The 21,923-nt window shown below is 39.5% G+C and overlaps 1 protein-coding gene across 11 annotated transcripts in view; it reads right to left on the reverse strand.

Annotated features, from left to right (window-relative positions):
* Positions 1–21,688, reverse strand: part of LOC121314076 (disco-interacting protein 2 homolog C) — a 164,076-nt gene extending 142,388 nt beyond the window's left edge. For all 11 annotated transcript variants that reach the window (XM_041246907.1, XM_041246910.1, XM_041246909.1 and 8 more), the window contains exon 1: positions 21,347–21,688. In XM_041246907.1, the coding sequence (XP_041102841.1) occupies positions 21,347–21,425 (79 nt within the window). In that variant the 5' untranslated portion in view covers positions 21,426–21,688. The remainder of the gene's footprint in view (positions 1–21,346) is intronic.
* Positions 21,689–21,923: the final 235 nt, after the last annotated feature.

The raw sequence follows: 21,923 nt of genomic DNA on the forward strand, positions 1-21,923 counted from the left end.
ACATGTCAAAGCAGCCTGTCCTCAAATGAGGACAAGGGCACTCAATGGGTTCAACCCTTTTATGTCGACGCATTTCTTTATTCTGTTGTCCAGATACATGATTCTATCCCAACATGTTTTTATTTGTATTTACTTTATGTTTTACCCAGGTTTCCAAACACTACAGTAAATGGAATGTAGATGTCTTTTTCAACAGTGCTCTGCTTAGTGTTATTTTAGTTTTTGTAAATAGGTCAAGGCTAATTACTTCACTATTTTGTGAATTTTTAAAAGGAAATAAAATAAATAAATAAATAAATAAAATGGAGAAAGATCATCTTCAAAAGGTCACCTTTCCATAAATGCTAAATGAAAATGAAATGTGGCATGATAAAATGCCATCATGAATAATGTATGCCACAGCCAAGTAAGCACAGTACACAGGCTACGCTGTTCATGGTTGTAATTATAAAATCCTTAGCCAATGGAAGAAAAGACACATGACTGCATTCCTTTACAGAAATATAATACAAGGAAACAAATGGCACTGGAAAACTGTTGCTAGCTGGACATGAAAAGGGCTGTTAATTTTGGGATGACAAGCTAAAGGCTTGTTTTTAAGATCTATAACTACAACAATAACTTTGAGCATCTACATTAAGTTTACTTGTTCCAATCTGGTGAAACACATTATCATGTATACAGGGCTTGTCAATAGGGTGGCCACCAACATTATGCGACGATCTGCAAGATGTTGAAATATTCTGGAGGACTATGTGACTGCCCCCTTGTCACAAAGACGGCTGTAGTGGGTGATGTCGGACCAGAAACAGGGACCAACACAGAAAAGACACAGGCAGGGAGTTTGGTGAAGCTGAGCGCTTGGTTGCGCCCAGCATTTAATAATTAAACTGACAGAAAATAAAAGGTTTGAAAGACAAACAAAACACAGGACATGGCACTGGTAGTCAAAACAGAGTCAAACAAAAACGGACTACACAGACAAACATGGTGAGATGTTATTGTGTTTACTATTATTATTACCTCCGTCTCCAATCCCGTTCTCCACTCACCAAACACACAACCCCAATCATTCAATTGGAGGCTTGGTACGACTGCACGTGAATTAAGTGCAATTTCCTGAATCATGAAACCGCAAAGACTTCCTGTGTCAGGAAACCAGGTGTTTCCCTTTCCTATTACTTAACCTGGGCACTGCATTAACAGCTGCAGCAGGAAAGCACAATCACTTTCTGAGGGTTACTGTATTACATCTTCAAGACACTGGTCCTGCTTCCCTTTCCCCAGACTGTGACACTGGCAATGGGGGTCATTGTGCAATTCCAATTAACCCTTATCATCCAATCTGAGATGTGTTTTCTGATCTGCAGCGTGCCCTTCCAGTGTTATAAACACAGCACTTGCACGGGTTGTAAATAAGTAATACAACTAGCGACACCATTGTTATTGTGTAAGTTTTCAAGAGGTCTTTATACTGTCATCAACAGAGCAATCAGAATGCTGTTCCCTTCCAGTGCCCTGTCACGTAATTACAGTGATTACATGGATTTTAGGTATGGGCTAGCATGATTCGTATAATCTTATGAAAACTGTCTGGTTAGCAAACTATTTTAACATGGAAAAACTAGCTGCTATTCTTTAGATCTGTGTACAGAGAGACACATCAGTATAAAGCACTAATGAAGGTCAATGTCATTCAAGCATTTGAAGATAAAGAACTCACATTTATTTTTGTAGCTTTATCACTGTTGCTGAAGAAAGCATGTTCTCATCTTGCGTTTACTGATGGGTGCCGTTTGGACTTTGGGTTTGGGATGGATTTCCTCCTTTAAGAGTTTAATTCAGGCTGGCATATTGTAATGAAGCAGATTTGACTTGTACTTTGAGGCCATGCAAGTCATATGACAACACAGTGGACAGCAACCTTTCAAAATGCATCTGCATGCTGTTGTAAAAAGTACACCTGTGCAAACATACACAGCAAATCTTTTATAAAATATAAGAAAAGCACTTTCACAGTCAATGCAATAACTCCTGCACGAAATGCACACGTAACAATTCTATTACTCCCCATCGCTTCTGGTTTAATTCAAGTCATTTCCACCATTGGCGGTACCTGGGATTAGTTTGCTGCTCAGAGGAAGTGATGTCACAGTGATATTTCCTTTAGAACATCTGCTGGCTCCCACCTGTCAGGTGTGTCTGTGTGTACAGTGTAAGAAAGGACTTGGAGAGAGACCACACACAGCATGGACTGCAATAACAGTACCATATCAGCCTGAACAGTAAGGCTTTCTAATGGAGAATTAGATTTTATATAATATCTACCTCACAGATTCACATCCCAAAACTAACACAAAAAGGGACATTCATTCCAGAAAATGTGATCACTGAGAAATCCCCTTAATCCTGTACCATAACTGTAAATACAAAGTTAGAGCCATCAGTACCATGATAAAGTAGATGTCTAGGACCTGCACACATACAGTGTCTCCTTTTTATGGAAGGAATTAACCATTGTTTTGCTGTTCCTGGATTACGACCATACCTTCAATACAACAATTAAAATAATAATAAGAAGAAGAAGAAGAAGAAGAAGAAGAAGAAGAAGAAGAAGAAGAAGAAGAAGAAGAAGAAAGAAAGAAAGAAAGAAAGAAAGAAAGAAAGAGAGAGAGAGAGACACCATAAACAACTTTGACTTTTCTATAGCTAGTCTGGATAAGGTCTGAAAAGCTGAAAGCATTGGGCTGTAATAGAGTAGACATTGCATCATCATCTTCTTTGCCTGTTTAAATTCCTAGAACTTAACATGTTTCTTTTTTTGTTTTTCAATAGAGGGAAATAAGCTTATAGACTTTTGTCAGACTTGACTTGTTCTACCTCATAATCCATGATCTTTATGAAAAGCATGCAGTACTGAATGGATAATGACAGTGTATAGAAGGTTTACGCGTGCAAAGACAAACATGCTTTAAAAGACCTAATCTCTCTTAACCACCTACTTGCTGTACTGCCGGCACAGAAATACATACGTAAAGCAAACACTGCATTAACAAAACTGGCACTGAGAATGTGTTTTGAGTCATGCACTAAATGCATATAGAAGAACAGTACACATACTCTAATAATGCCACAGGTATAATTCTGTAAATTAAAGCAGGAATGAGTATCTCTACAAGGAAGACAGAGCAAGATTGCATAGATAATATGCATCTAGGGTTATCGTAGGGTTAAATTACTTTATAAAACACATTGACGCAATAAAGAAGTAAATCAGCAACAGCACAGCTGATTTCTCTTAAGCACTAGTCTTTTACCCCTTAGAACATTTTGGGTCATTATGCACTGGGGTCAGTATCCAGCTGTGACTGAATTAAAGCTGTCTGTCTGCAGGTTGTTTAGATGTAAAGATCCCGTGGGCTGTCACTCTAGCCATTCTTGGTATACAATAGCAGCTGGTGTCTAATGCAGCTCAGAGTTCAAGAAAGCTAGGGGTACAGACAGGAGTATGACTACCAACTGCAGCAGAGGGTATTCATCGAGGGTTAATTAGCAAGACCGTTCTAGAGATTCCGAGGAGCCATTCGTGCCACAAAAACACTTCAAATGGGCAGAAACATGTACATTTGAAACACCAGTAACAACTGCACTGCTCAGCAACCAAGTGAACAGATTAATATATGACAACATTTCTCTTTAGTGTGTCTGTTTTGCCCTGCTGTTATGCATGAAACATGATTTTAGATTCTCTCATAGGTTAGGCTGAGAGGGGAAAAAACAAACAAACAATAGACAAAAACACAAACAAAACAAAACAAAAATGTAAAACTTTATCAGGATACTAATTTAAAACTAAAATATCAGATTTTTTCAACGCTACTCCTTTGTAAAATGATACATCAAACCGTGAACTAAGGTCATTTATACAATGCATAATTCAAATGTCTAAAAAAAGCCATGAACAATGAAAGCCACAAAGTGCAAGTCCATTTCATCACAAGTTAAGTCTTGAAAACAAGCAGCTTAAACAGTAGGCACAGCACTGGCACTGCTAGAGTGTGTCAGTGTATCACAGTATTCATGGTACCTGATCAGTACATGGTACTTTATACTCGCTGTGTTCCAATTGTCCAGTCAAAATATGAAATGCTTTCTCCTGGTTGTAAACTGATGTTAAAGCAATGCTTCCCCAGTACCGTCTAAAAGTGTGAATTATAAGTGCTGTAGCTCGAAACAATCTATAAATGCAAATAAAAAGACAGTAATCTATGTTTAGCTTTCGTCTCAAATCGATTTGATGCTAAAACTGTATGTTGTTGCTTACAAGTACCTTAAGACCTGGACACTCAAAATAACGAGGATGTTCAGATTTCACTCATAAGATGAATAAAGCATTCTGATCAGATCCCTGGTGGTCCGTTTTCTTTTCTCTCCACACCCATAGTTTCCATTCAGTTTGAGTTTCATGTCCCACTTACCAGTCCAATGGCTCTCCTTAAGCACTCAATCCTTGTGGGAGTCCTTAAAAACATTAGAGGGGAACACTATCAACAGACATGCGGCGTATAGTACACGTGTTCTTCAGGGCTGGAGGAGCAGGTGTGACTTGCAGCCAGTGCTGCACTGTGAGTGGAGGGGCAGGTGTGACTTGCAGCCAGTCCTGCACTGTGAGTGGAGGGGCAGGTGTGACTTGCAGCCAGTGCTGCACTGTGACTGGAGGGGCAGGTGTGACTTGCAGCCAGTGCTGCACTGTGACTGGAGGGGCAGGTGTGACTTGCAGCCAGTGCTGCACTGTGACTAATTATTCTTCAGATGCTGGGCTGTCTGGTGCAAGGTCCCAGGTTCAAACCCCTCTCTGACGCAAGGTCCCAGGTGGAGGGGCAGGTGTGACTTGCAGCCAGTGCTTGTGACTGGAGGGGCAGGTGTTTTTGCTGCACTGTGACTGGAGGGGCAGTGTGACTTGCAGCCAGTGCTGCACTGTGACTGGAGGGGCAGGTGTGACTTGCAGCCAGTGCTGCACTGTGACTAATTATTCTTCAGATGCTGGGCTGTCTGGTGCAAGGTCCCAGGTTCAAACCCCTCTCTGACGCAAGGTCCCAGGTTCACACCCCTTTTTTCTTTTTTTTTTTTTTTTTTAGGTTATCTATGGTTGCAGAAATGGGGATTGTTGTCAATAATACTTTTCTCCCAGTAATTCCTTTAGCTGTCCCGCTAGGAAAATCACCCTTGCTAATGTTCCCCATTCCCGGAAAATGAAGCTTTTTGGTTTCAATGCAGGTGTAGTGTCGTTGGATCAGGAAAAGGCTTTCGACCGGGTAGATCAACTCTACCTGTGGAGGGCACTAAAAGCTTTTGGGTTTGGGACCTGTTTCTTAGAGAAGGTTCAGCTGCTCTATGGTGACGTTTCCGGTCTATTGAAAATCAATGGTGGCTTAAGCTCCCCTTTCCCCGTTCAGAGAGGTATAAGACAGGGGTGTTCCATGTCTGATATGCTCTTCGCTATAGCAATAGAGCCTCTTATAAATGAGCTGAGGAGGGTATTGACTGGACTGTCCATTCCTCAGTGTCCCAGTAAACCCGTGAAGGTAACAGCTTATCCAGATGACATTGCTGTATTTGTTAACAACCAAACTGATGTTGACAGTGTAGGCACCTGTCAAAGACTGTTTGAGAAGCTGTCATCTGCTAAAGTAAACTGGGATAAGAGTAGTGCAGTGCTTCTGGGTGACTGGAAGGGTTGTCGTCCTCCAGTTATACCTGCTGGATTGCAGTGGAGCAGGGGCGGGCTCTTATCTGGGTGTCCATCTCGGGGATGCCAGCACAGTGCAAGGAATTGGGAGGGGGTGGTGGAGAAAGTGAAAGGCAGGTTACAGCGGTGGAAATGGCTGCTTCCGCAGATCTCCTATAGAGGTAGGGTACTTATTAATAACTTGGTGGCCTCTAGCTTGTGGCACAGGTTCATCTGCTTGGAGACCCCACAGTCATTAGTGAAACAGGTTCAGGCTGTGATGCTGGAGTTTTTCTGGGATGGGGTGCATTGGATCAGACAGAGTGTGCTGTACCTGCCTCTGGCTGAGGGGGGGCAGGGACTCATAGACCTTTCTAGCAGGACAGAGGCTTTTAGGTTACAGGCCCTGCAAAGGCTGCTGTATTGCACTGAGGACCTCCCGCGGAGGCAGTTTGCCTGTGCCTTCCTGCAGCAGGTGGGGAGGGTGGGTCTGGATAGGGGTCTTTTTTTGTTAGAAATGGGTAAACTGGAGATGGCCCGACTGCCAGACTACTATAAGAGCCTGCTAAGGGCATGGCAGTGGGTGCGTATTGAGCAGAGGGTCACTGAAAACATTAGCCTTGATTTGGCTCCTAGAAGAGCTGTTAATATATAATACATTCTTGAAGTGTGATATTATTCAGTCTGCTACTTTTATACATATGTTAGTCAAGGCAGGTGTTGTAAAGCTTAAAAGCCCTTTTTGATTTCAACACCTACAGTTGGGTGACTCCTCAGTGGTTAGCGTCTGCTCTGGGGATGCAGTCTGTCCGCAGTGCTAAGCGTTTCCTCACCCAGGTGCGTGCTGCTCTCCCCAGTGAGGGGCTGGAGCTCTTAAGACAGCTGTTCAGGGATCAGAGAGTTCCGCACATGGATCCCCCCTTTCCATCACTGTTAGTGTCCCCAGCAATCAGTCAGGCTTCTCATGAGCAGGGTTATTTACTGACTGTAGAGGGTCTGAGAGACCTCCCTCTGTGTACAGCAGAGGGGAAGCAGCTGTATAGGGTGTGTGTAAAGGGTCATTACCAGCAGCGGCTCAGGGCACTACCAGACACACACTGGAGAGAGAGTTTGGGGGGGGGGAACGGTGCCAGCTTGGAGAACCCTGTATAAGCCACCACTGCCAAAAAGATGGGGGGGATCTGCAGTAGAGGATCTTACACACCATCATTGCAGTTAACTCCTTTGTGAGCATCATAAACCCAGAGGTGAACGATTCCTGTCCATTTTGCTCACAGAGTGAGACTGTTTACCATTGTTTTGTGTTCTGCACCAGATTAAAACCTGTGTTTGCTGCTCTGAAGGAATTGCTTGCTGGACTGGGTTTTGTGTTCTCTGAGGTGTTTTTTATTTTTGGTTTTAAGTATTGCAAAAAGAGAAAGTACTCAATTCAGCTGGTGAATTTTATTATTGGACAGACCAAATTAGCAATTTTAAAAGGGCAGAAAAAACAAAATTAATGACATTTTAAATACTGATCCTTTTGTCATTTTTAGAATGCTTGTATTAACACGGGTTAGACTGGATTTTAATTTCTATAAAGCAATGCTTAATATAGCAATGTTTGAGGAAGCCTGGTGTGTAGACAGTGTGTTGTGTGCTGTTAAGGATGGTGAACTGGAGGAGTATCTGTAATGTGACTTTTTATGTGTCCACAGTATTTTATGTATTGTTTTGTTCACCTTGGGTGGATCTGAATTATGACTTCATGACAATATCTGTTTATTAAATATTGATTTTGTGCATTCTATTTAATTGTTAAATAAAGTTTTTTTCAAAAAGTAAAAAAAGAAGTATATATATCTCCTATCTTTATTTAGTTTAACCTTTTTAAAACCATGTGTTACAGCAGCCCTGAACAAGCTAAACAGAGAGAAAACAGAAGCAGTACACACCAAGGATTTACGGGTTATGCTTTTTAAATGTATGGCGTACTGTGAACAGATAAGCATTTGTGGATTAATAACAGAACTTGCCTGCAGCCAAACTGGCCAGAAAAACAAGCAGGTCCTTATTTTCTACTTTGTCATACCCATATCATGGACGATTTCTCCAAGTTGTGTGTGAACAGAGAGAGATTCAAATCTATTGATCAGGCCAATGACTACATTAAGACTGCCAGCAGATAATGATCAGGGTGGGTATCTCTGGGATCCTCAGGCTCTTTATACAAGAGCTGCTCATTCAGATTTCATTGATTTCAACTGTTTGCTTTGATTAAATAATATGAACAGAACTAAGCAAAAAAAACCTGACCCATCCATTACTGTACAGTAGACATTGCAGCTCACATTCACATAGCCCTGCATAAATGAAACTGCATCTAATTAGAGGTTTCTGTTTCACAAAAGACAGTTACGTAGTTTATTTTTTTCTGGATTCTACTTATTTAAGCCACTTCTGCGGATCGGTGTTACAAAAAAGAAAGAAACTTGTGTCTCAAAGCTCTGTATAAAACAGACAGTTACAGGTTTTATAACAAACCATTCCCAAAAAACACAGCAAAAAATCCTATCAGATCTATGAGCACACACTTGTGTGACCGATCAGCCTAAACTCCTAATACACCATCTTCAGTCCTGCCAACGCACAGGCCATAGGCCTAGGAGTAGCTGAGGACAGTGAAGTGTGAACCGGCTCCAGCTGCTACATGTTACACTAAATACACACGTGCAGAGTATAAAATCAGATTTTGGATCATTATTTTAAACATTGACAGAATGCGTGTTTATAATTTAATTAGACAGGTTTACTTTTGTGCACGCTTTATTATTATACTATTAAAAAAAAAAAGTTCCTCCAGTTAAAATGCATGGCAACTGGATGTTTTGTCAGCAAGGCCCCAACAAGTTAACATCAATTTACATCAATTACAGCTGGTATACAATGGGCCTAGAAAAGATGCACGGACAATTACTTAAAGCTGGTCTCACACCCCCAGTAAAGAGTTTCAAAAAGACCCAAGGGGATTGTGCTTTCACACTTTACCATCACATGCACTGCAAACAGGGTGTGGTGTCTAGGTGATCCTGGCTGCAGGTTTGGCCCATCAAACGTTTCTGAAATGGTTTCCCAGACTTGCGCCTCCTTTCCACTGCGCAACCGAGCCACGCCGGGCTGTACCGAGCCCTCATGGTGCGGCTAAGGGGAGCCTGGCTTGTTTTTCCCATTGCAGAGCCGAGCTGTGCTACTGACATCACATGCAACGAAAGACAGTTGATATTAATTAATGTTATTAATGGAACTCAGGTTTGAAAAGATGCGCAAACAAATGGTGTTCAAAAATGAATAGACCAACGGTACAGCTGTATCTTGTAGTGGAGGAGAAGTATTAGAAGTGATGTCCCTTGTGTGACTGTGCTACTGCCAAATACCAGGGGGGTCCCCAGCAACTGTTTCCATTTAAAAAGAAAAGTGAAGCCAACACACGCCACCTTTGAAAAACTTAGATTTCAGGTTTTAACATTTACATGTCAATATGGTATAGGGTTTTATTGCACTTCACTTCTAGTAACTATTTCAATATTTATATTTTCTGTACAAGAGCTGAGATGGTTGAATGTGAAGAGGTGGTTGAATGTGAAGACTTGGACTGATTTCTTAATTTCCATATTTAATTCTCACTGTTTTAATGTTTTAGAGTACATGTCTGTGTGCAAAGCAGAGCACTTTGTACAAATATGTATTCTATGAATGGTATTAGAATATTCCCGGACGCTGAGAAATGCACTTCAGCGGGTGTTCAGACTGTGTGATTTAGAGCAAAAGCAAGTATTTATGTTGTGGTAAATTCCTTATAAAAGTTTACAACAGTAAAAGCATACATGATTGTTAAGAGCTGTAAAGCCCCGAGAGGCACAGTATGGTAAAGCACTTAAAGAATTACAGCAAATGACTATGGCAATAGCTTTGGGGAAACTGCAAAATTACTGTGGTAAACTTTTAAAATGATGGTAGAGCAGAACAGTGTTGCTGACATACAAATAATGTGGAATGCCCTTATTATGAATTTATATTTTAGAGTCGTTTCCAAGAACCCCACTTTAACCACATTTAAACTAGAGAGACAATTGAACCCAGACAGCTTTTTTAAGTTCACAACAGACCAAAAACCAGACAGCGCCATCAAATTCTGAAAGCAAAAAAAAAATTAAAAAAGCAATTATTTTTATTTGAATGATTCACACAACATACAGAAATGCAAAAATAATATGACACACTGGCATCATTACACTTATTGTTTTGTTTTAGGACAACCCATTATAATCCTTGCACCGAAACGTTAACAAGGACAGCCTAAACACAAATGGTTTAGCAGAAACTGTGCCTTTCAAGGTATTGTGTTCAACAGTCAAGCCTCTATTTCATGCACACAGTATTATTTACATATGTAAAGCTACCATCTGGCACACTACACACGGAGCAGAGGATCCTACCACTTGGCGGTTGGCCTGATCATCCACAGAAAGGGCACGGCTGTTCAGCTAACATTCTATAGATTTGAATTCAAAAAGTAAACTGCATCTCTGTGTGGTTTTATTAGCCAGCTGTCTAACAATGTACAGTGGCCTTAATATAACAAAACTGACAAGTTGGCTTTTCTGTTGTTGTACATGTGCAGCATGGCAAACTTCACAAAAACAAGAAGGTTTGTCATAAGCTTATCTCATGCTTAGTACACTGAAGACATACCTTACATTTTGATTTATTTACACATCTTATAAATCTTACATTTCATGTATGAGATTTGTTATTTTACTCATTCAATTAAAACAAAAGATGTCTCCTTTGCTGCAAGGGCTGGAGTTCAACCTTTTTATTTCTTTTTTTTTGCTGCCCATTACATCTTTAATGCTTTTCGATTTCTTTAAAAGGTCAAGTTTCTTTTTTGTACCATCAATATTAAAAGTACAATCCCACAATTCACTGCAGAGATGACAGCTTTCTAAAGAAAGTACAATACAAATTATATCGAAAGTATAAAATAAAAGGCAATACAAATACTCTCAGCAAATATAAACAAGTTTTAGATGAGGACAGGTATATTGAATAACACTGCCAGACTGGTATTGATTGGTACTCAATAATTGTGCAAACAAGGGAACTCAAAGGACTGCATTGTTTAGCGTGGAGTAATTAACCACATTTTATTCTATTTAATTAATATGGAACAACTTCAAATTTCTCAGAAGGTAATTACTCGGAAAATATGGGTATCTGCACACCCCTACTATATACTAGCGCTGGAACCAACACAGGATTTGCATAACTTAAATATTTGTTTGGATATTCATTCGTTTTCAAAAAGTAATAAAACCCATTATATTGCTCAGAATGCAGGCAGAGACCGCATAGCAGCAGGGAGCGTGCGTGCCTTTATTTCACAAGACGTTACAATTTGTAACACGTTAAAATAGAAAAATATCACAGGAGTAAAGAATACATTGTGCAGACCTTGCTTTACCCCAGTGAATTAACTACAAAACAAAGGATGCCAAATAGCAGTTCAAGTTAAACATTGTTTTGTTTACTCCCTAAATAAACAGTACATAAAGTTGGCAAAGCATTTTATTTAACTTGAATTCCTTGCCATTGTCTTTTTTTCACAGTAAACTGTGGCCATCGACAAGTTTTCATAAAGTAGGAACCTAATGACATGAGGTTTACTTGTGCCTTTCTGTAGGTGAACAAGCAAACTAACAAATTAAAAATTTGAACACTTCAAACAAAACAAACGTGGGGAAAAAAACTTACCATTTTGGTTCTTTTTATTACATTCCACAAAAAGTCGTAACAAAAAAAAGTCTACTCATATATATATAAATCACTACACATCTCCAGCAAGCTGGACACATTTTAAACAAGGCCTTTCAGAACTACACGCTTGCCTGTTTTCTGTCCCATCGCTCTAAAAGCAGCACAACGCGTTTTTGACCCATAAAGCAAACAAGTATTCTTTAATATTTACTGATTGTGACAAATACTCAAACAAATACTAAAACCATGCAAAATCGTGAGAACTCGATTGTGCTACAATGAGCAGTAGCACTAAACTATTTGAATAAGCTCACTTACTCATTGTGTGCCGATTTGTAAGGTTAACTATGTAGTAATTAGGTTATTAGTCCATTCATAGGACTCCCATCAAATTCTGTATTAAAAAAGGTCAAGTAGAATCGGGTCTATTCATGAGTCTTACTTATGGGTCATGGAAGCAGTTTTGGTAGCAGTGCGATGTAAAAACCCCTAGAGTACACAGGACAGGACACATGGAACTAATTAACAAGATGAAGTCACTGTCACATGACCTTTAAGAAGCTGACCAGTATCTCTCTTGTACATAGTTTGAACAACACCATTACGTGTTATTATTTTATCATGAAGAATTACAGATGCATTTGTAATACATAGACACTATCCGTATAGTTCTGTGTCTCGATGTTTAGTTCACAGTACAATAAATCTTGCAAGCTCCACACTTGTTTACCTTTCTAGTACTGAAGCTAAAACTGAATGCCAGGAAAGAGATGCCAAAGTATTTTCAGGATTTAGAACGCCAAGGATGGCCTCTGCATTTTAAGACCTCCCTCATATTAGTGTTCCACATATTATAAACATTATTAACAGCTTCTTAATGAATCCAAAACAGGAGAATGCCACAAATCTCAACCAGCCTGTGTGGAGATCAGACGTCAAACAACCAGGGAATCTTAAAACATCAAATCATTTGAGAGTCCCAGAAACATTTCCTTATGATGTTTGTGTTAAGTAACTCCACCTGGGGCAGGTTTCCTGGATCCCCTTGATAAAAGCAGACACACAAACCCCACCCCCCCCCCCACACCCACCCACTCAAAGAAGAATTCCAGTGCCTATCAATTCATTGTCACATTACAACTGACCACATAAAATTCAGATTTGTTTTTAAATTATTATTATTGTATTTAGAACCTTTTGTTTGTCATCGTCACAATTCTTCCGATACTTAGTGGCTACCTACCTGATAGCCTTGCTGATGGGCCAGTTTGTTTACATTGCTCACTGGTTTGCTTCTGCCATGATTTGTTATGTTACAGAGCATGAAGAAAAACAATGCATAGGAAGCAACTACAGAATTCATCGTTTTAAATATGAAAGCTCTATTCAAAACTGCATTACCTCATGCAATTTAAATATTCTATAGGAAACACACACTGTGGAAGTCATAGTAGACACACACACACACTGTAAACATAGCAATAGTTTAGGTGCTCTGATGAATAGATAAGAAGCAAACCCTTGTTCACACACATGTATTCTTCTTTGATGAGCAGAAACAAGCAATTGCTCCAGAAGTTGGCAAGAATGGTTTTATTTACTGTCCTTCACCAATTAAAGTGGGTTTTATTGGTGCAGATGTGTATTTAAGAATGGCTGTATTTACACATGCATGGCTCTGTTAATAAAAACCGTAGCCCACCAACTTTGCAATAAACATATTCTGGTGTGCATGTGTGTTCCATTTAAAAACATTAGCAGTGGTACAGTGGAGCTGCTGTCAAAATAGCAGAATGTTGTAAAAGACCACATAGTGATTTCATTCCACAGTTCCTACCCCATACAACATGCACCAAAGAGAAGTGGTGGTGCAATATAGAAATACAATGACCAGCCTGTAACACAGATCTGTTACAAAAGGAACGTGTGCATTTTCCCAGAAAAGATTTACACTTGTCATAAGTTTTACAATGTGTTGGTGCAGTAAGCACTAGCACATTATATTTATGACTTATTTGACCTACGCCTCTTTTACGTATTGACTGCTACAGATGAGAGTTAGCTTTGCGTTTGGGGTGACTGTATGCAAAAGTTAAACAAACTGAGGGCACCGCTTCCAAACTGTCTTCATCGTATTATGGAATTTGGTTTGCATAGGCAAGCGCACCCTGTATTTAGGAACTATTTAATGGCAGTTGGTCAAAAGCACTAAAAGATTAAAGGATATTTATTTCTCCAGTACAAATGTGGACATCGCAATTGCAGAACTAACTACAATGATTTTAACAAAATAACAGGCCTTTGCATTCCACTGGAAAGAAATGAAGGACAAGCTTGCACAGAAACTACAGTGTGTCACGGCACATTAATAAACAAATCAGTCATTTGAATCCTGCTACACAAAGACCAGGGTTTTTTGGTCTCCATGGAGGAAAGCTTAAACTAATGCAAGGTGGGACTGTGTAGCACAGACATCTTGCAGGTTTTTGAATGATGCTCTACAACATAAGTTTACAGCTCTCCTAGCTATCATCTGCTTTAGACAGTGCTACATGATAAAAGCAATAGCTGACTGTAAATTTAACAGTTTAAAGATGGCAGAAGCCATCTCAGTAGGCTGCTCTGTGATTGATGAAACTTCAGGTTCCAATGTCAGGGGCATTCACTTCAAGATATGAAGATAATGTTATTCTGATATCAATCCTTTGTTCATTTGCAGACTTCCAGATTTTAGGTAGGTGGAGGTATGCATTATGGGCAAAAATATATAGAAATTAAAAATTCTTGCATAATCAACATAGATCAATATTTCACACAGCATTGCGCACACAGTAATTGTAAATACAATAAATGCACATTGCCCAGTTTAAACAAATATTGCAAGGTTACCATGCCTGGTAATAGCAAAAAAACATGACAATAGTTTTCCTAGAATGAAGAAGCCATCTAGGTGGTCTACTGGAGAATAAATGAATCAAATCAGTCGACACAATTAAAAAGCTAAACAAGGAAAGCAAAAGCAAACCCCCTGTCCGTGATAACGGACAGGGGGTTTGCTTTCAAAACTGCAACAATCGTTAAATGGAAGCTCTGTTCTTTATAACCTTTTGGTTTTAAATGATTTAAGTTCATTTTAACCAAACCCCGGTGTCGATTGTAAAAAAGATCAATGGCAGACAGTTGTTTTCGAAGGTCCCCTGTGGATTCATAGGACGTCACTTAGGCCTAGACCTCACTGCAACTCATTCACGGTTCCCTCCATACACCAATAATTACTGTTAGACAATTACAAGAACCTGAATTCTCAAAGAACTATCAAATACACCTGTGCAGCCTGGTTAACCAGTGAAAAGTGATGAATTTAAATCAAGGGAAGTAATGTTAAAACTGTACAATGCTGCTCTAGAAAGAGTGAAAGAAGAACGACCAGAATTATTCTGGAGTTAAAAGGCATGTCATATGCAGACAGGCTAAAAGAATTGACTCTATTCACTCTTGAACAAAGAAGACAATGCTGCGATCTGATTCAAGCATTCAAAATCCTAAAAGGTAATTGCCAATAGGCCAGTTTACATGTGTGATTATTTCATGCAAATCGACAATACACGTGAAACTGTGCAGGGAAAGCTTGTGAAAAAGTGTCCCAAAAAACACTCAGCATTTTACTGCGAGTCTCAATTTCTTGTGCGATTCCAGGAAAAGTTTGTGAAATCAACGCCCACGTACACATGTAAACACAAGTTTCTCATGAAAAGGTTAATTAGCTTGTTCAAGTCCTTTCCTAAAACTGCTATAAAAGTCACATGGGAATACGTAAGTTAACATGGTCCAAAGATGGCAGCAGGGAAATTAATGCTCTGTTTACAGTATTTCCTTTATCAGCCTGATGTTGCAGATAACCCCACTTTTTTCTCCGTCTTCCCTAGAACATTGTATAATGCTAACCATACACAGATCTAAACGTGTTTGTAAAGTATCACACATTGTATTTACCAAGCTTCTGTTTAAAACTATTACTAAAAATGTTTGATAAACTGCATCGTGGGCTTGTGAATTCAGGTGGTTACAGCTACTATACAGTACTTCGGAATACACTTCCAAATAGCTTTCCAAACAACTGTCAAAACGTCTTTATTGTAAAGTACTATGCTTAAATGTGTAAAACTATACGCCCATGCAATTTCTCCTAGTTACTTATGTCTGAGCAAACCCCGTGTTCATCCTCCACTTATGTCCGATGGAGCAATGAAGAGACTCGGGTGTTAATATCCATAAGGGAAGAAGAGGGATATGATGAGGCAGCTTGATACAATGCACAACACGAACATGGTTTAACCCACTCTCAAAATAAAATGTGGTGTGGCATTTCCGCGACTTATTTCTTGGGAATCAACAATACTACTCAATATCCCAATTCTTTATTAAGCAAAAGCAGTCACACAAGTACAGAGCAAATGTTATAGATGTTATATTTGGTATAAAGAGATACAAAACAGGCTAATGAAACAAAAATGTGATACAAAATAAAAGTACACTGTCGGGTTACAAAAATAAAGATAGCTGTGCATCACTAGTAGCAGGACCCTCTTCATATCGCTGTTGTGCAATTCTTGCTGGAGGCTGAGGTAGCTGTTCCTCTGCCTGCCTGAGCATCTCCTTCTGGTCCTGGCACAGACTGTGCAGGATGTAATGATTTTGGGAACAAGTTTGTGGTTCACTTCAGTACGCTTCAGTAGTATCTGCCCCCTCCCTTGCAATAGCCCAAACCCCTGTTCAATGACCACTCGGATTTGGCCCAGTTTATTATTAATAAACTGGGCACACACACACACACACACAGACAGATGATGGTTGATAAGCAGTGTGGGCGACAACACTAAAACACAGTATTACGAAAGCAGGCACTATCCATTAGCAAATCACATCTTTAATAACCATTATGTCAAGCACATGGATTATTTCTTTCTCTGCTACTGCAAAAGAGTATTTTGGGGACTTTCACAGTTAACAGCACCAGAACCTAAGTGGGCTGTCAGCATGGCTAATTTAAATCTGACCACACCCCCCCCCCTTCTTTTGCATAGCACTCGGGGAAAAGTAGGCGTTCCAAAAGGAAATGGGAGGCTTTACATGTAAACACAAAAAGGCACCATGTCCACGTTTATTTAACGAGAAACAGATCAAGAAAAGCAAGAAAAGTAACGTGGCCTAATGAGATCCGGGGGACTCTGACCTGAAAAAAGAAACAAGGACCAGGGGGTCACAAATGGAGATTAGATGAAGGGGCATTCAGAACAGAAAATAGGAGGCACTTTTTTACACAGAGAATTGTCGGAGCCTGGAACCAACTCCCCGATAATGTTGCTGAAGCTGACACCTTGGGATCCTTCAAGAAGCTGCTTGATGAGATTCTGGGATCAATAACCTATTAACAAGCAAACGAGCAAGATGGGCTGAATGGCCTCTTCTCGTTTGTAACCTTTCTTATGTTCTTATGAGGCTGGTAAATTATTTTAATTTCATTTTTGATTTCAAACATTTATGGTTTCCTTTGCTTGATATCTTTTTAATGCAGCCATTTAGAAATTCTGTTACACAAATATGTTTATTGCAGAGTTGGTGTGCTACTTTTGTCACTGAATCCAGTTTAAGCAGTGTTTGCTCAGCTATTCGAATGCCTGTCCCTGTACAATTTCTATTTTAAAATAGAGTGACTCTCCCGTGCATTTAGCATCGACATGCAATGCAGTGTGGATTACATTCTAGGTAAAGAGTTTTTACAGCAGGGCGTGGGAGGACTAGATTGCGTTAGTATGCTAGAAATGAAGACATTATTACAGTGAAACATTCAAGATTCAAAAGACCTGTTAGCTTAGAGGGGGCATCCACTATAGGATGATGACAATGGAACATGCCATTACGATTTAGACAATAACAAATACACTGCAGAGCCTCAACACCCAAGTGATCTGAAACCTCTGTATCTTGTGACCAAGTTGGATTCTGTGCACTGCCAGTCTGCCCAGAACCCTAAGGAGAGCCAAGTCTGAGTGCCTCGATCAGGCATGGCTCCATATCAGTTGTAGTCCGCCAGAGAAAATAAAAAATGCTGCATAATGGCAGCAGTTTTAAAATTGGAGATGGAACTGCATATCCAACAAGTACTTATTTTTTTCAAGTTAACAAGTAAAAGCTGTTTCTAATGATCAAAAGGAAAATAAACATTTTGAAGATTTAGCCTTTAAAAATCAAGATGACAAATACAGGGCCAGGTTTGTGATCACTTTTAAAATGTTAACCCAATGCCTACAAGATTCATTTGATCGCTAAAATAAAAAAATAAGAAAACACAGCTGGCTATAAGATCAGTGCCGGTATGCATTTTATTTCTTTGTTAATGACTGATAATAAAGAAAGGACTTGATGCATTAAAGATAAATTAACTAGATCTGGAAATATGGAATCAGGAAATCTGTTTAGTGAATTCATGTTCTCACACTGGTATATATCTTAAAATGCAGCTAGACGAGTTTCATTTAAGTTGAACATTTAAACAGCAGTACAAGAGTGATGTACTGAAGCAGTGCTGTTCAGCAGGTCAGTCCTTCGTCAGTCATTACTGATCCGGTAAAGGAGGTAAAGAACAGCCTGTAGCAAAACAGAAGGCGTGTTCCACACTACTGCAAGACAGTCATGACCTTTACACTCACAGTACTGACCATTATTCATTATTATCATCATCATCATGCATTATTCATTTACCAGATACTTTATCCAAAGACTTAGAGACTAGGGGTGAGCTATGCATTATCAATGGCTGCAGCCACTTACAATAGATCTTCGGTTTTACGTCTCATCCAAAGAACAGAGCACAAGGAGGTTAAGTGTCTTGCTCAGGGTCACACACACTGACTCACTGGTTGAATCGGGAACCTCCTGTTATCAAGCCCTTTTCTTTAGCCATTGGACCACCAAGCATTTAAATTTTATTCTTCATTTTTTAAATCAGTGCTTTGTCTGTCTGAATAGAAAGGCAAGCTTTTTTTTCTTCTAACAGGAATGGAAATAACCTCTCAATGCTTTGCAGTTAGAGCCACTCCAGATTTTACAAGGAGCTTAGTAACAACTGACACTATTTAAACAAAGTCAAACACTAATGGCTGAGTTACTGCTACGCAATGACAGTCTTATTTCCATCTCTGTGCTACGGCATAGGGCTGACGTGTGTGAGCGTTAGCATTTTAAAAAAGCACACAATAAAGGAAGCAGTGTTTTGCAAGCTTGTCAAACAAGCTGGCTCGGCTGATGTCTGTGATTGTGTGCTGCTACTCATCCATACAGCAGAAATCCCCCTGGTGAACCATGAAGCCATTTACAGTGGCTAGCAGAAAGCAGAACTGTCTGAAGAATCAACAACTTAAGTAATATCTTCCCTAATACCAAATGAACTGTACTTTTGATTCAGGATGGCTTCCACTGTCTCACTCATGAGACTACCTGGTGCTTAGCAACCATACTACAAGACCTGGTAGCAGCTTGCTCAGGTATACTTACACACAACATGTACTGTTGATCTGAATGTTTATCCAGTGGAGAATAATCAAGAAACTGTACTTTCAACAGCACCTGTCTCTAGCCACCCCTTAATGGTTAAACCTGGTTTTAGAGTAAATTACATACTGATTGATTTTAACACCCAATACAATCTGGAATTATCACAAGACAAACAAGCTTAAAAACACACATCCGGGATTGTAATTTTAAAGAGTTAATTTTATTACCAGGATCGTTTTACAAGACTTACCTATGTTTGTTATCAGGACATAAACTCACCACATTCAATGCTGGTGATAATGTGTGAAATTGAACCCAACTGTAAAGGTTAATTAAACAACCACGTAATTCAAAATCCTAATGCTGTAATGGCGCATAATCTTTACGGGTTTAAACTGACGCGCTCTTGAGAGAACGAGAAAATCAAAACGACCCTGTCCAATTGAACACGGTTATGTTAATAAAAGGGTGCAAAGCACTACAGTATGTTACTAACAACAACACATATATAACATAATATTACATTAATTGTATTTGTGAATGGTATTCCTAATCAACTGTACTACTACAGATGTGTACTGTTTCATAAAAATGTACAGTTCAGTCTTCGTGGTAACCCAGAAATATCAAAATTATTATATCACCAACAATTCCACTGAAAAGTTATTTTCTTGGTGGTTTTGTTTAGCACACTCGTGAAAACAAACTCAATACATGTATTATACAACTCAACATAAATGAAATCAAAAAATCCAGCACTGAAACGGTTAAGCCTCCTGGTCTCCCATAAAAGCGACGTTATAAAACTGCAATACAAATGAACGCACTCATCCAGGCGTTGGAAACACTGTGCCCTTTCCTGCAATGCGCCTCGGAGACCGTTACCAAAGACAACAAGCGGTCCCGAATCAAGTTCAGATTTTCATCACAAGGGCGCATGACTTCTTGCTTGGGATTGTTTGAATAAAACAGTGTTTTAAACAGCATTCCAATAGGATGATAACCATAAACAAGTGTCAGATATCACAATCCCTCTCAGCAGTTTATATTGCAACACGCTGTACAATCAGATACCATAACCGCCCCCACCTCCAATAAATAAATAAAACCGCCAAGAGTCAGAGCTGTCATATTATCACAAACAACATTTGAAAACTCAACTGTTTTGACAAAAACAAAAATGAAAATAGACGCATGATATAAATCAATGGCACGTCTTAAGAACGTGCTAAACGTCATGCACTTTGTGTATGTTTTAATCTAATACAATTTGAAACCCATTTTGTAAACAGAATCAGCCTTATATAGAAATGTTCTCCAGCCGGGAGAACTAGTGTATTTCCATTCCAGAATGCATAATAATGTATTTTTAAATAATTAAATACAAATGGCACATTCCCTTCACTGTAATGTAAACGCTAAGGAGCGGTATCAATACAGAGGCAATGCCATATTCCAAATGGATTTGAATAACAGAGCAACAAATGGACACTTTTTCTCCATAAATGGCTCACTTCATTCAACCCACAAGCAGCGGATAATTCCTCACGCCCCCACATAATAGAAGACACCATGAAGAAACAACTTGCAGTGGTATATCTGTGAAGATTGTGTTAAAATAAGCAATAGCAACAGTGTAGAGAAAAGGCCGGGTTTTTTTTTTTTTTCTTATCTCTATCCTCACAAAAAAGCCATATCAAATTCACACTGCTGCGTTTATATAATAAAACGCTCCAAGGATAAGCGCGGCCAATCCGGCATTCAAATTATAGAAACGGGTATGCTGTAAATATGACAATATCAATGCATAAGGATATATTATATACACATTCAAACATAAAACTAAATAGATAGGGTCACAAAACGACATATTAGGGCTCACAAATGCAAATTGTAACATTATCCTGTTACCACAGCAATTCCATCATCAATGTATGATTGCAAGAAGCAGTTGGTCTGGAAGTGAATTCCAGTGTAGGGAAGCAGAACGTCTTAATACTGCAATTCCAAGGTCAAAGAAAAATGCATATCCAAATATAATTTAATAACAGTATTCTACAGACTGCCGTCTTGGATGCAAGCATGATGCACCCGAATTGGATACATCGTCCATTCCTTTCGCGTTTAGTTGTTACATTCTTTTATACACAGAAAAAAAAAATCATGCAGATTGCAACTAGATTGGTTTCAACAGCCGTGCGGGGTGACAATTAAATAGCGGGAAAAGGAAAGGGCAAGAGAAGATTAATTCCAGATCAAATCGTTTACCTTCGGATAATTCCAGCTCCAGCTCGGCGAGTCTGGCTCTCACCTCCAGAGGAAGCGGTAGGCTATCACGGTCGGCCATTCTTTCTGCTTTACTAAGCCTCTATTGCTTTTTTGGGGTGTTTTTTTTTTTTTTTTATCCAAGTCCTTAATGCAGTCCTTTTTCCGCAGCGAAGCAGCAACACATAAGCTAGCGGGCGAAGCAGCGGGTATGAACAAACGGCGTTGCTATTCTGTTCTCCCTCAGTAAAGCCCCGCCATGGCCGTGTGTCTCTGTGCAAACGGGCTCTGGAAAGCGAGTGGAAATCTGGCTGTCAGTGCGGAGAGACTCGCCGTTGCTGCTTCTGCCTCTGTCAGACACACGTGATCCCAATGGGAAAAAAGCTCTGGTTAGAGCCAGAAGAGGGCGCTAATTGTCCGTAACCTCGGTCTCGCAGTATTAATAATATACCTGTGTGTATGTAGAGTATTTTTTGATTGTGTTTACAAACACAGTTTATTCAAGCATATACCATTATTATTATTATTTAATATTATTGACTGTACTTATGACTTAGTAAAGGATCATTGATCAATGACT

Source organism: Polyodon spathula, chromosome 4 (assembly GCF_017654505.1).
Source record: "Polyodon spathula isolate WHYD16114869_AA chromosome 4, ASM1765450v1, whole genome shotgun sequence".
NCBI classification, from domain to species: domain Eukaryota; kingdom Metazoa; phylum Chordata; class Actinopteri; order Acipenseriformes; family Polyodontidae; genus Polyodon; species Polyodon spathula.